The sequence below is a fragment of the Podarcis erhardii genome (assembly GCF_964252035.2).
Source record: "Podarcis erhardii genome assembly, chromosome: 1".
Lineage (NCBI taxonomy): Eukaryota > Metazoa > Chordata > Lepidosauria > Squamata > Lacertidae > Podarcis > Podarcis erhardii.
The window spans coordinates 39,424,712-39,437,472 of record NC_138497.1 but is presented as its reverse complement, the minus strand read 5'-3'; the positions used below and the strand labels follow the sequence as shown (position 1 = coordinate 39,437,472).

The 12,761-nt window shown below is 44.5% G+C and overlaps 1 protein-coding gene across 1 annotated transcript; it reads left to right on the top strand.

The window, feature by feature from the left end:
* Positions 1-8,986: 8,986 nt before the first annotated feature.
* On the top strand, positions 8,987-12,282 carry ZNF770 (zinc finger protein 770; the record flags this gene model as incomplete). The annotated part of the gene is given in 7 exon segments (XM_081877222.1): positions 8,987-9,067; positions 10,067-10,219; positions 10,223-10,367; positions 11,923-12,002; positions 12,006-12,021; positions 12,024-12,158; positions 12,161-12,282. Coding segments are annotated over 7 exon segments (732 nt in total).
* Positions 12,283-12,761: the final 479 nt, after the last annotated feature.

Here is a 12,761-nt window from a genome sequence, read left to right as displayed (position 1 = left end):
TCCCTACCTGTCTCCCAAAGCCAAGAATTAGCTAGAAGGGGTGAGGGGAGGAATTAGATTCCACACCTGCCTTATTGAAGCTGATGCTCAGCTGGAAAACATGTTCTGTTTCATAGCGAGTCTTTGAGTATGGGAAAGCCAGCAGGAATCCAGGTTGGTGGTATAATTATGCTCCCCACTGGTTTCCCTGAAAATTTCAGTACCACTCAGCTGAGCATCACTTCAAAGAGGGCTGCAGAAATCCAGATTTTGGTGAGAGCAACACATCCCTCTTTCTCCCCAAGCTACCTACCTGCCTTTGGTCTTAACTAAGCTGGAGGCATTATTTCAGTACAGAAGCAGACTTTTCACAAAGACAGCATCTTGTCACAGGGACCAACACTCCAATGGTCTTTTCCTTTGAATGAATCTTGCTTTGGAAAAGCTGATCTGAATATGGAGGAGTGGGGAGAAGTTATAGTGAAGACAAAGTGTCTTTTATGATTACAGTCACATTCCCAGTGCAAATCTGTCATGGGAATCTCCCATGCAGCCGTTGTTTCAGACAGCCTTCCTCTGATATACAAATATATATACTCAAACATAAGAAGCTTTATGGTAATGCAGACAGTGTCTAGCCAAGTTGGCAGCTTTGTAGGATATTTCTAACAGAAAAGACAAGACCATGCCATTTAAAAATTAGGTACCGTAAACGATACAGATCCTCAGTTTATGTAACCGCTGATAGAAAGCTCAGAGAGACTGATGAATGCTGCAACAGAAACATGTAAAATAGCCTATGTCACAAAGCTCACTAAAATATTTTTATATGCTAATGGTTTGTATGAGCAGTACAAAAGGGCATTCTGTCCATGCAAGAACCCTTTGCACAAGCAACACTAGATTGAGCGATATAACCACTACTAGAGAAATGGGCCTGTTGAGCGGGCCTCTCCATGTTTTGGCATGCCCAGCAAGAGGGACACTAGAGAAACAAAGGGATATCAGTGCCGTGTGCTCCAGTGAAGTCAATGATTTCCCTCCCATGCATTCTCTGGATAAGAAACCCTGTTTTAGCCTATACATCAGATTTTTATTGCTGACCTCAAACAGGACCTTCCTCAACAACAGCACCTAACCTGAAGTGAAATATCAACAGCCATGCAGCCAAGCACATGCGCAAGTGTTCTATCAGATTGATATACAGTGGTACCTTGGGTTAAGTACTTAATTCGTTCTGGAGGTCTGTTCTTAACCTGAAACTGTTCTTAACCTGAAGCACCACTTTAGCTAATGGGGCCTCCTGCTGCCGCCGCGCCGCCAGAGCACGATTTCTGTTCTCATCCTGAAGCAAAGTTCTTAACCTGAAGCACTATTTCTGGTTAGCGGAGTCTGTAACCTGAAGTGTATGTAACCTGAGGTACCACTGTACCTGAAGGCTGAGCATCTGCAGGACGAACCTGCATCTGTGCCAAAATGGGGTTTCTTCAATATTTGATAGATTTTGAGTGCTCTCATATCAAATACAATCACACAAGTGGAATGGGACGGTGTATGGTAATTTAAGTACAGCATCTCCTTAAAAAAAATACTTCCTTAGACAATGACCTTCAGTACCAAGACTGAGTTTTACACGAGTGACATAAACCTCTTTCAGTAGGAGCTTGTAATGGAAATGCCGGCGTAACCTTAGCACTTTAGGTATGAAGGGAGTAATTGAATTTTGTAACAATGTAACTCCCCCATTAAGTCATTAAGTGGATTGCTTCAGTCTGTCTGACACATTTGGTAAGTACTCCACGAGTGGTTAAGAATGTCGTGAAAATAAAATCTTTTTTCCCCTGTGATTAGCAGGTTTTATATTGTTTGCCAAGCTGCATAAAATTATTAAAGTTTCCTTCAATGTTGTGTCACTTTCTACATGCTTATCTAAACATGAAGCTAAATTTCTCTTATAAAATTTGATGGCCACTTACCAAACTTTGAAAGTTGTCCTAATTAAGAATCCTAAACATTTATTTTTTAGGTGGGGGGAGGTAACAAAGTAAAATCCAGCCCTTTGCTCTTATGATTTGCTACCACGAAGGACCACATATATTTTGCTGTTGCCTATAAAACCTCAATTGTGTCAGTATGAGGCTCTTTCTTCTCACCCCATAAATTTGGGGTCAGGGACCTGTCAAGGGTTGGATGCCAGCCATAGGTAGGGTCACATCCAGTATGGGGCAGGACAGCCCTTCTTTCACCCTTTATCTGCTCCCCTTTTTCCTCCCTCCTCCCCTCTTCTCCTAGGAGAGGGTCAGATCACCACTGAATTTCCCAGATGCTTGCCTGACCTGAGCACTGTTGGAGACAGAATGCTAGGCTAAATAAACTTTGGACCAATCCAAGAAGGCGGCTTTTATTTTTAGGTTCAAGTCATCTGTGCATATCTAATCCTTCCTTTGAAATTTAGTGAGGCAGCCCAAGCACCCAAAGTTGTTTGGACTGAAAGATGACATCACAAAACACCCCAAATTTCACAGCGGCACAGCACCCAGGACCCTTCATTGCAGATCCAGAGCCCTCTTGAATAGGAGAGTTTCTCCTTTTTACATACTACTTGAACAACCATGGGAAATGATTAAAGTACTGAAGCGAAGCAAATGAAAACATAGACTTATGCAGATTTCATGCAAATGATACACTTCAGTTAACAGAATGATGAAACCCCTCCTGGCAAGTCAACTCAGGTATTGTGGTTATTGGGTATAGATCATAAAAAACAGTCCCTTATGTATTAAACACTGACAAATTGGTCTCATTATGAAGTAGGACTGGAACTGATGGCATGGACTAATTAAATTGCTAGAGCTAAAAAGTATTATGAGGAAAGAAAGGTAAAAATACCTTATTTGATTCTCTAGTGTCAAATGTTGCCCCAGGAATATTTTATATGGAATGTTCTTCAGCTGCTTATATTCTTTGCATTTTTCTGCCAAACTAATTTTGGAGCCATAAGCCCAGTTAACAGAGTGATAACGATCAGTGCACACTTACATAAGTCATACATACAATAATTTTTATGATTGACTGGATTCCTATCCTGCCCTTCATCAGGAATTATCTCATGAAGTGTTGCAACAATTAAAAAAAAAACCCAGACCAACAAAATACAATATATAATTAAAATTATCCAGCATAATAAGGTAAAAGGTAAGGCAACGAACACCTGACTATGCGGTTGCGGCGCTCATCTCACTTTCAGGCTGAGGGAGCCGGCGTTTGTCCACAGACAGCTTTCTGGGTCATGTGGCCAGCATGACTCAACCACTTCTGGTGCAATGGAACACCGTGACGGAAACCAGAGCGCACAGAAACACTGTTTACCTTCCCGCCACAGTGGTACTTATTTATCTGCTTGCACTGGCGTGCTTTCGAACTACTAGGTTGGCAGGAGCTGGGACCGAGCAATGGGAGCTCACTCCATCATGGAGATTCAAACCGCTGACCTTCTGATTGGCAAGCCCAAGAGGCTCAGTGGTTCAGACCACAGCCCCATTTGCATCCCTGATCCAGCATAATACAATCAATCCATTCAACTGTCCCACCCTAGATGCCTATGACTAGGAGGCACCTTAGAAGGCAGTGATAACCACCAACTTGAGTGGCTTCAAAGAAGGATTAGACAGATTCATGGAGGATAAGTTTATCAGCGGCTGCTCACCATGATAGCTATGATTGGCCTCCATGGTTGGAGGTAGTAGACATCGAAATACCAGTTGCTGGGAACCACAGGAGGGGAGAGTGCCATTGTACTGTGTGCCGTTGCACTCAGAGCCTCGTGTGAGCTTCCCATGCGCATCCATTTGGCCACCCCAATATACAGTGGTACCTCTGGTTACGAACTTAATTCGTTCCGGAGGTCCCATGCGCATCCATTTGGCCACCCCAATATACAGTGGTACCTCTGGTTACAAACGTAATTCGTTCCTGAGGTACTACTTCCAGTTTAGCGGAGTTGTAACCCGAGGTGTTTGTAACCCGAGGTGTTCGTAACCCGAGGTACCACTGTACTTAGTTGTTGTCAGTGGCGTAGCGTGGGAGGTGCAGGGGGGGGCCAGCCGCACCGGGCGCAACATTTGGGGGGGGGGCGCTCGCACTCGCAGCTCTCTGCCCCTACCTGGCTCACTCACTCTCTCTCACTGTAGTGCTGGCTGTGCGAATCCGATCCGAGCTGCCGGGTCGCCGTCCACTGTGGAGGGGGAGGGTGCCAGGCGTGCGTTGTGGTGCAGAGCGGAGAGAGAGCGAGGGAGGGACTATCTGGGGAAGGGACAGTGCAGCGGCCGCCCAGCGCAGCGCTGAGCGCGGGAGAGAACCACACCCGACCAGCCCAGGCAGCAGCAAGAAGAAGCTGGCAGCGGCGGCAGGTTAGGGGTTAGGGGGCGCAAATTACTTGCCTTGCCCCAGGTGCTGACAACCCACGCTACGCCGCTGGTTGTTGTTATACTTCCCCCCCAAAATAAGCAATACGAGATGCTGATGTGTTATGCTAGACAAATGACTGCTGAAATAGGGGCGTGTTGTTCTGTGCTGAGTAACACAGAACTGTTCATCAGGCAGAATCGAAGCAGAGAATTCTTCAACAAGCAAAAAGTGTGTCCAGGCACCAGGCAGGAATATAAGGTATTCTCTCTTGGGACAAAGGGCTACCATTGCATCCCTTCCAGCTCAATGATTCCGGGGCCACATAGTACTCTCTATTTGTTTTAAGCAGAAAACAATGGATGTAGGAGAAGAGCGCTAGAGAAACTTTTCACATTTACTGCCAATGGGAGATTAATTAATACACTCATTACACTTGAAAGCCTGGATGTACCTGGGAACACTGAGATACCCACAGTGCCATCAGTGGTAATTTAAAAATCAATTTCTCTTCTGTAGTAATTAAATGTGTCCATTTAAACAGATATAATTGATAGTGCCTGCAACTAATTTCAAAGCAGGAACCCTTCAGGGATTCTAGCGATTAACGGATATGGCTTCTGCTTTTCCCTTCAAGAACGGAACAGACATGGCAACTAAATTGTTGATTGTGGACTGTTAGTTGAACTGTCTGTGACAGATGCCACACATTAAAATGCATCAGGTACTATAGACCTCCTTCTGGAAATAGACTTCCATTAGAGCCAAATGCAACAGACTAAACAGGCTACCCAGTGCTCCTATCCATCACAGGCAACGTGCTCCTCTTTCAGGCAGTATTTACTGCCTTTCCTCCAAGGATCTCAAAGCAGTGCTCCTGGCATTCCTAGCCTCCATTTGATCCTAGTGAGTGGGCCATGACTGAGTGGGGATTTGAACCTTGGTCTCTTCTGTCTCGCCGAAGAATTGATGCTTTTGAATTATGGTGCTGGGGGAGACTCTTGAGAGTCAGAAGAAGACCTATCCATTCTTAAGGAAATCAGCCCTGAGTGCTCACTGGAAGGACAGATCGTGAAGCTGAGGCTCCAATACTTTGGCCACCTCATGAGAAGAGAAGACTCCCTGGAAAAGACCCTGATGCTGGGAAAGATGGAGGGCACAAGGAGAAGGGGACGACAGAGGACGAGATGGTTGGACAGTGTTCTCGAAGCTACAAACATGAGTCTGACCAAACTGCGGGAGGCAGTGGAAGACAGGGGTGCCTGGTGTGCTCTGGTCCATGGGGTCACGAAGAGTCGGACACGACTAAACGACTAAACAACAACAACTCCTCTGTCTCAGTACAGCCGTGTAACCAGGGTGTGGGGAACCTCCAGCCTGTGGGCTAAATCTGGCCCATGCAGGCTGTCCGCCCAGAAACCTGCCCAACCTGGTGCCAGATCTCATCTCAAGCAGCTGTGATTCCTGCATTGCAGAGGGTTGGGCTAGATGACCCTCGGGTCCCTTCCAACTCTACAATTCTATGACTTTATGATCCCTTTGTGGGATTTTAGCTTATGCAGTGAATAAATTATTGACTCTGTCTCTGTTTATTTCAAACACCTTTCCTTCAGAGTGCTCAGGGCGACTAATGACCAAAATAAAACCATAAATTAACAATTAAAAAGTAAGCCTGGTTTGGCACAGCACAGCACAACAAAGACAAGGGATGAGTAAAGCAGTCTTGATCTCCTCTTTGGGAGCCTGCACGCTCATGCTAAGCCATGATTTGGCTTTGTGTGACATGTGAACTGAGTCAGCATCATCAATATATAATAGTGTAGAGATGTCAACCTGGCGTTGCTAGCAAACAACTGGCAAAAAAACTTAAGCATCTTCCTGAACAGTATTTGTATTTACCCAACAACTAGTTTTATAGTCTCAGATTTGCTATATTTGCTCCATACGTTCTCCTACTGACATCTGTTATCTCATAGGGCAGGGGTCGGCAAGGTTTACCTCGCCTGGGCCGGTTCACTCCAGTGGAGATCCCTCCGTGGGCTGGATCGTGTGCGTGTGTGAGCGCGTGCGGCCGCAATTTTCGGTGTCTCCGTCTGCACAGACACAATTTCCAGCATCTGCGTCTGTGCAGATGCAATTTCCAGCATCTGAGCATGCGCAGACACGATTTATGGCACTGCGGAAGCGAGTCCCCACACCGCACCGGTTTAGCACAGCGAATGGGGACTCGCCGAGTGGGCGGCTCAGTTTGGGGGCGACTTGTGGGCAACCCCTGTGGGCCGCTTGTGGCCCATGGGCCTTAGGTTGCCTACCCCTGTCGTAGGGGCTTGAATTCATCCCCTAAACCTTGTTGAAAGATGTCATCACAATGCATAGGTGTGGTTTGTGCAAGAAGTTGGCATGATCACCATCTTTTGATCTAGCTGCCTCCATACTGCATGAAATAAATCACTGCATCTTGTAGCATGGCCAAAACTATTTAGGTTCCCTGTGCCACTCCACTGCTCCCATCAAACTCCCCATCACAGGCTTATATCATTTGATCAGAGTGCTTAAATTTTCCCATGGTAAGCCGCATGGTAATTCATCAGTTCACTATTTGGATAGGGATTCTAGCTCTCATTGATTTTCCTCCCTCTAAATCCCTGTGCTTCTGGCAGCGGAATAAGTAAAAAAGAAAAAGCCAAACAAAAAACACTCCCTATATTTAGTGCTCATAAATATTTTTTGGCTGTGTTTCTTGCTAATTTAAATTCTTCTGCAAATAAATTTGGGGTGGCAGTGTTGTCGCTTGATGTATGTTCTGCTACCTTGCACTAGCCGTTATTTAGGATATCTGCAAACAAGAGGATCTGACTTGATTTCCAGCACTGTCAAACTAAAGAATGGTGGATACGCACAGGCAATAAATTCTATGCTTTCCGAACACCTGCTAAGGACAGTCCTCGGGAGATGTGACTTCTGAATTTTTTTGAAGATGATTATCATATGCTTAGGCCTGTAAATTATGCCTGCAGGATTTCCTGTCCTTTTCTTACTGTGAATTTTCACACACTAGCTGCAAACAACACACCTGTGCCCTCTTAACAAAGGGCAGAGAATAACTGGGAGTACAGTTGCTGTGTTTTCAGCTATTTCTTTGTTGCAAGATATTTGAGCAAGCTCTCAAATGGATAACCTTATTTCATGGGAATCAAACTATGCGTTGCTTCTGATTGATTAATCCTTTGCTGCTGGACAAGATGCTACTCCTCTTAATACTTCCTCTTGCAGATGGTTGGCATCAATAAAGGCTAAGTGATACTGCACAGGTGAGACATAAGCTATGGGTCAGACCCTGCAGTCCTTCTGTAGGAGAATCTTCACTGGATCAGCAAGGGATCTGCTTTTTAAGTAAGAGATTTATGTTCAAGCCACAGTGTAATAAATAACAGTTGAAAGAGCTAACAGGGTTTCATAATCCACTCGTTAGAGTATATCTATTCTATATTTCACAGCGATTTCAAAAAGGCATCAAAAGTGCACTTGTGTTGAGCTGTCACACATCTTAAGATTGTATTTTCCCCTCCCCCCAAAAGTGCTCCTCTTATTTATTCCTTTAAAAGACATTTCAATCATATGTTTTCAGGCACTGCAAATTATTTCACTGTCCCAACTAGCGGGGTGGGAGGCTTAGTTTGGTCAGAACTGAATATATGCTTCCAGAGTTAATGCTAAATTCATTACTTCTGGTAAATGAGCCACCATAGCGGATAGAGGGCTGTGAAAATTTGTGTCCTGGGCTCTTTAGATTCATCTACCCATGTACTATCTGAAACCCAAGATTGGTTGCCAGATTGTTGTTGTTATTATTATTATTAATAATAATAATAATAATAATAATAATAATAATAATACCCAGCCACTCTGGGCGACTCCAAACAGAATATTAAGAACACAATAAAACATCAAACAATAGAAACTTCCCTAAACAGGGTTGCCTTCAATGTCTTCTAAAAGTCAGATAGTTGTTTATTTCCTTGACATCTGATGGGAGGGCGTTCCACAGGGCGGGTGCCACTACCGAGAAGGCCCTCTGCCTGGTTCCCTGTAGCTTCACTTCTTGCAGTGTGGGAACTGCCAGAAGGCCCTCAGAGCTGGACCTCATCTGAGCGATGGGGGTGAAGATGCTCCTTCAGGTATACTAGGCCGAGGCCGTTTAGGGCTTTAAAGGTCAGCACCAACACTTTGAATTGTGCTCAGAAATGTAGTGGGAGCCAATGTAGGTCTTTCAGGACCGGTGTTATATGGCCTCAGCGGCCACTCCCAGTCACCAGTCTAGCTGCCACATTCTGGATTAATTGTAGTTCTGGATTAGATGTTCCTGGAGTACAACTTCCACAATCCCTGACCATTGTCCCCAGGCTGATGGGAGTCCGAGAACACCTGCATTAAGCTGCCTTTGAAAGCCGCTATGGTAGACAAGTCCTACCAGCGCCATCTGCCTTGGGAGCAAGCCACACTGAAACAGGGAAGGGAGGACATGCACCAAGCTCCACAAGACTGAGCCTTGCAGTAGGAAGTGCTGAGGTGCATGGGCAGGCTTGTACTGCACAAGCGCACAATGAAGCAGTGCCCTGGAAGAGACCAGGTTCTGCTTCCCGTAGGGCCTGGGGCCTTTGGTGCAGAAGGAAAGACTATTCAAGTAAGCATGTGACTGGTGCTTCCTTCTCTTTCTAGGAGTGGAGTGTAGAAGCTTTATGTGTTTCCTTGCTTTTCTGCATGCGCACTGCTGCATGCGCATCTAGAAATGGGCACTTGGATATGCAGGTTTCACAACGGGAAGAGAGCTGAAGGAGCAATTTGTTCCCTTTTCCAGTTTTGGGGACCAGCGGGTTAAAAAAACCACATATTTGGTAGCAGGTGCATCTGCTAAGGTGCATGAAACAATTTTGCTGTTGTTATTGTTGTTGTTGTTATTTCTTGGACTTGTTAGCAGCTTGTTGCTTAAGTAGGTCTCCCAGTGACTTACTTTTAAAAATATAAATATAAATGCTTTATACTATAAAGGAAAAAGTCATACGAAACATCAGTTAACATTGTTATAATTCAAAGCACCCACAACACTGGTAAAAAGGTAAAGGGACCCCTGACCGTTAGGTCCAGTCGTGGATGACCCTGGGGTTGCAGTGCTCATCTCGCTCTATAGGCCAAGGGAGCCGGCATTTGTCCGCAGACAGCTTCCGGGTCATGTGGCCAGCATGACTAAGCCACTTCTGGCGAACCAGAGCAGCGCACGGAAACACCTTTTACCTTCCCACCGGAGCGTTACCTATTTATCTACTTGCACTTTGTGCTTTCGAACTGCTAGGTTGGCAGGAGCAGGGACTGAGCAACGGGAGCTCACCCCGTCACGGGGTAGCATCTCACAAAACCACAGGTCATTTTATTCATGGGTCCTGCCATAAGCTGTCTTATTTCTGCTCATGTTACAGCAAACATCAGGGAGAGGGCAGAAAAAGGCATTGTTTTTTCTGTCTTTCCACCCCTGTTGCAGACTAACATGTCACAATTTTAAAGAAAACAAAGCATATATTTAAAACATTTTCTTTGCACTGTTTAGAGAGACCCAGTGGAGCGTTGGTGGTTCCAGCTGAAAGGCTTTATTTTTGCCAAAGATTTTGACAAAATATGAATCATATAGCTTGATGTACAAAATGCTAAAATTTCACCAGGGTGTAAAAACCAGCCAAATATCTGGGGGGAGGCCATATATATATGTGACATCTGCTACAAACAGTTTGAACCGTTATCCAAACTATCTAGGTGTTATCTTATAGACACTGGCCTGAAGCCATAGGAATGTCATGCTAGCTGCAAAACTTACAGGCAGTTTGTCCATCTGGAGAGACATTGGCTCACCCATAAGGCCCCTTTCAAGTGTAACATTTGTCACAAAAACTTCAAACCTTTAATTGCACTCCAAAGACATCAACAGCTTCAGAGTGAGAACATCTAGGGTGAGGGTGAGCAAGCTGAAAGATCAAAGAGTGCCAGGCAAAAGAGACAAAAGAGACTTGGGTCATGGGATGTTCCCTTTGCCCAAAACATTTTACAGAGAAAGAGAAGGGTGTGCAGCATCTGCGCACCAGATCTGATTATCTGCATGATGCCAGAAGGGGGATGAGCATGCATATGTGTGAGACTCTCAGCGAGATATTTCGTGCGCCATCTAAGCTGAATAGACATCCACACTATTGCACATCCACACTGCCCAAAAGCCATTTAAGTATGTGTTAAATCTTTTTGCCAGTTGACACACCAGAAAATATCATGAGGTGAAACCCAATGAAGAGAATACTTCTGAATGTTCTCTTTGTCATCAGGGTTTTAAACCCCAGAACAAACTTCTGGAGCACAAACAGTTTCATGCTCCGAACATTACTCTGGATACTGCACTAGAGAGAGAGAGTCTTAGGAGCCAAATGCTACAGACAGCATTGCAAAGTGCACAGAAATCTATTGAAACTGTTACTGCATATGACATCCATTAGGGAGATCAGCTGGGTCGTCATCACTGCATTTATGTTGTAGCAGTGCTCTGAGTGCGAACAGTGTTCTGAAACAGGACAGATGTGCAGTTTGCACAAATGTGAAGGAAGTATTGTTGTTGTTGTTTAGTCGTTTAGTCGTATCCAACTCTTCGTGACCCCATGGACCAGAGCACACCAGGCTCTCCTGTCTTCCACTGCCTCCCGCAGTTTAGTCAAATTCATGCTGGTAGCTTTGAGAACACTGTCCAACCATCTCGTCCTCTGTCGTCCCCTTCTCCTTGTGCCCTCCATCTTTCCCAGCATCAGGGTCTTTTCCAGGGAGTCTTCTCTTCTCATGAGGTGGCCAAAGTATTGGAGCCTCAGCTTCACGATCTGTCCTTCCAGTGAGCACTCAGGGCTGATTTCCTTAAGAATGGATAGGTTTGATCTTCTTGCAGTCCATGGAACTCTCAAGAGTCTCCTCCAGCACCATAATTCAAAAGCATCAATTCTTCGGCAATCAGCCTTCTTTATGGTCCAGCTCTCACTGTATATACCAATACGGTATATCCTGCTTATGCCAGTGCAGGCAGGCACATGACCACCCTCCCACAGATTGACTGGAAGTTATCATAGGATGGCTGTTCCTTGTGGGTGCATCAATTCTTCAGTGATCAGCCTTCTTTATGGTCCAGCTCTCACTTCACTACTGGGAAAACCATAGCTTTGACTATAAGAACTCACAAGTATCAACAGCAGGTGAGTCGCTTTACCACCGCAAAGCCCATATTTTTTAAAAAACAGACTTTGAGGAAACTCAAACATGGTGGAGAAAATGTCTCTGAGTTTCCTTTTTCATACAAGAAAAAAATGGGAAAATGCAGCACTTTAGAAATCACAATTTGGCTCCATCAAGCAAGCAGAGTTCTGGACCCAGGAAGCTTGGACATTTGCAAGAACAATCCAAAGGAAAAGATGTTTGCTCTGGCATTATCCTAGCAAGAGCCTGAAGAAACCCATTATTTAGAAATTAACCAGAAAGGTATGCTGCGAAAGTCCGCCATGGATGATCCTATGCATTATAAAGATGACTCACTTTATGGCTCATGAGATGATAGTTTCTTTGATAACCAGAAGCACTTCAATGCACTCTTTTAGCATTCAGTAAAAATATACATAATAGACATAAAGTATGCCAATGCGACAGATGTGGAAAAACCTTTCCTCCCTCTTCCAAGCTTCAAAGACATTATCTCACACAGGATAGAAGCCCTTTGGCTGTACTCGTTACAGAAAGGCATTTAGACAGTTGGCCCATTTTAAAAGACATCAGCTCACCCATACTGAAAAGAGCCTAGGTAGAAGCTGTGCAAATTTGAAAATTTGAATTTGCTTGCCTGGGAGATTGAATTTGAATCTTCAGCTTATTTTCAGACATCCTCCTTGGTCCTCTAAGTTTTGAGAGTCACAGTCAAACCATGTAACTGAAATCAAATTGGAGATAGAACTTTGTGGATGGACTCTGATAGCAAAGATAACTTAATTCTATTTGCATAATAAAGGGTTGGAAAGGAAGCAAAGTGCTAGTGATGATTTCTCCACCAGTGAAGTCCAAGATAAACCAGCGAAGCAGAAAAGTTAAAAAGGCTTTAATACCATTTAAGACATTTAAAGCACCCTTTAAACTTGAAATACGCCATTAAAGTCTCCCAAGCAGAATCATTTTGAATGTTGTTTCTGACAAAATATTCAGGCAAGTCTCTTACTTGAGAAGGCATCACTTTATCAAGAAGAAGAAGAAGAAGAAGAAGAAGAAGAAGAAGAAGAAGAAGAAGAAGAAGATAATTCAGGTATGTCAAAGAGTCA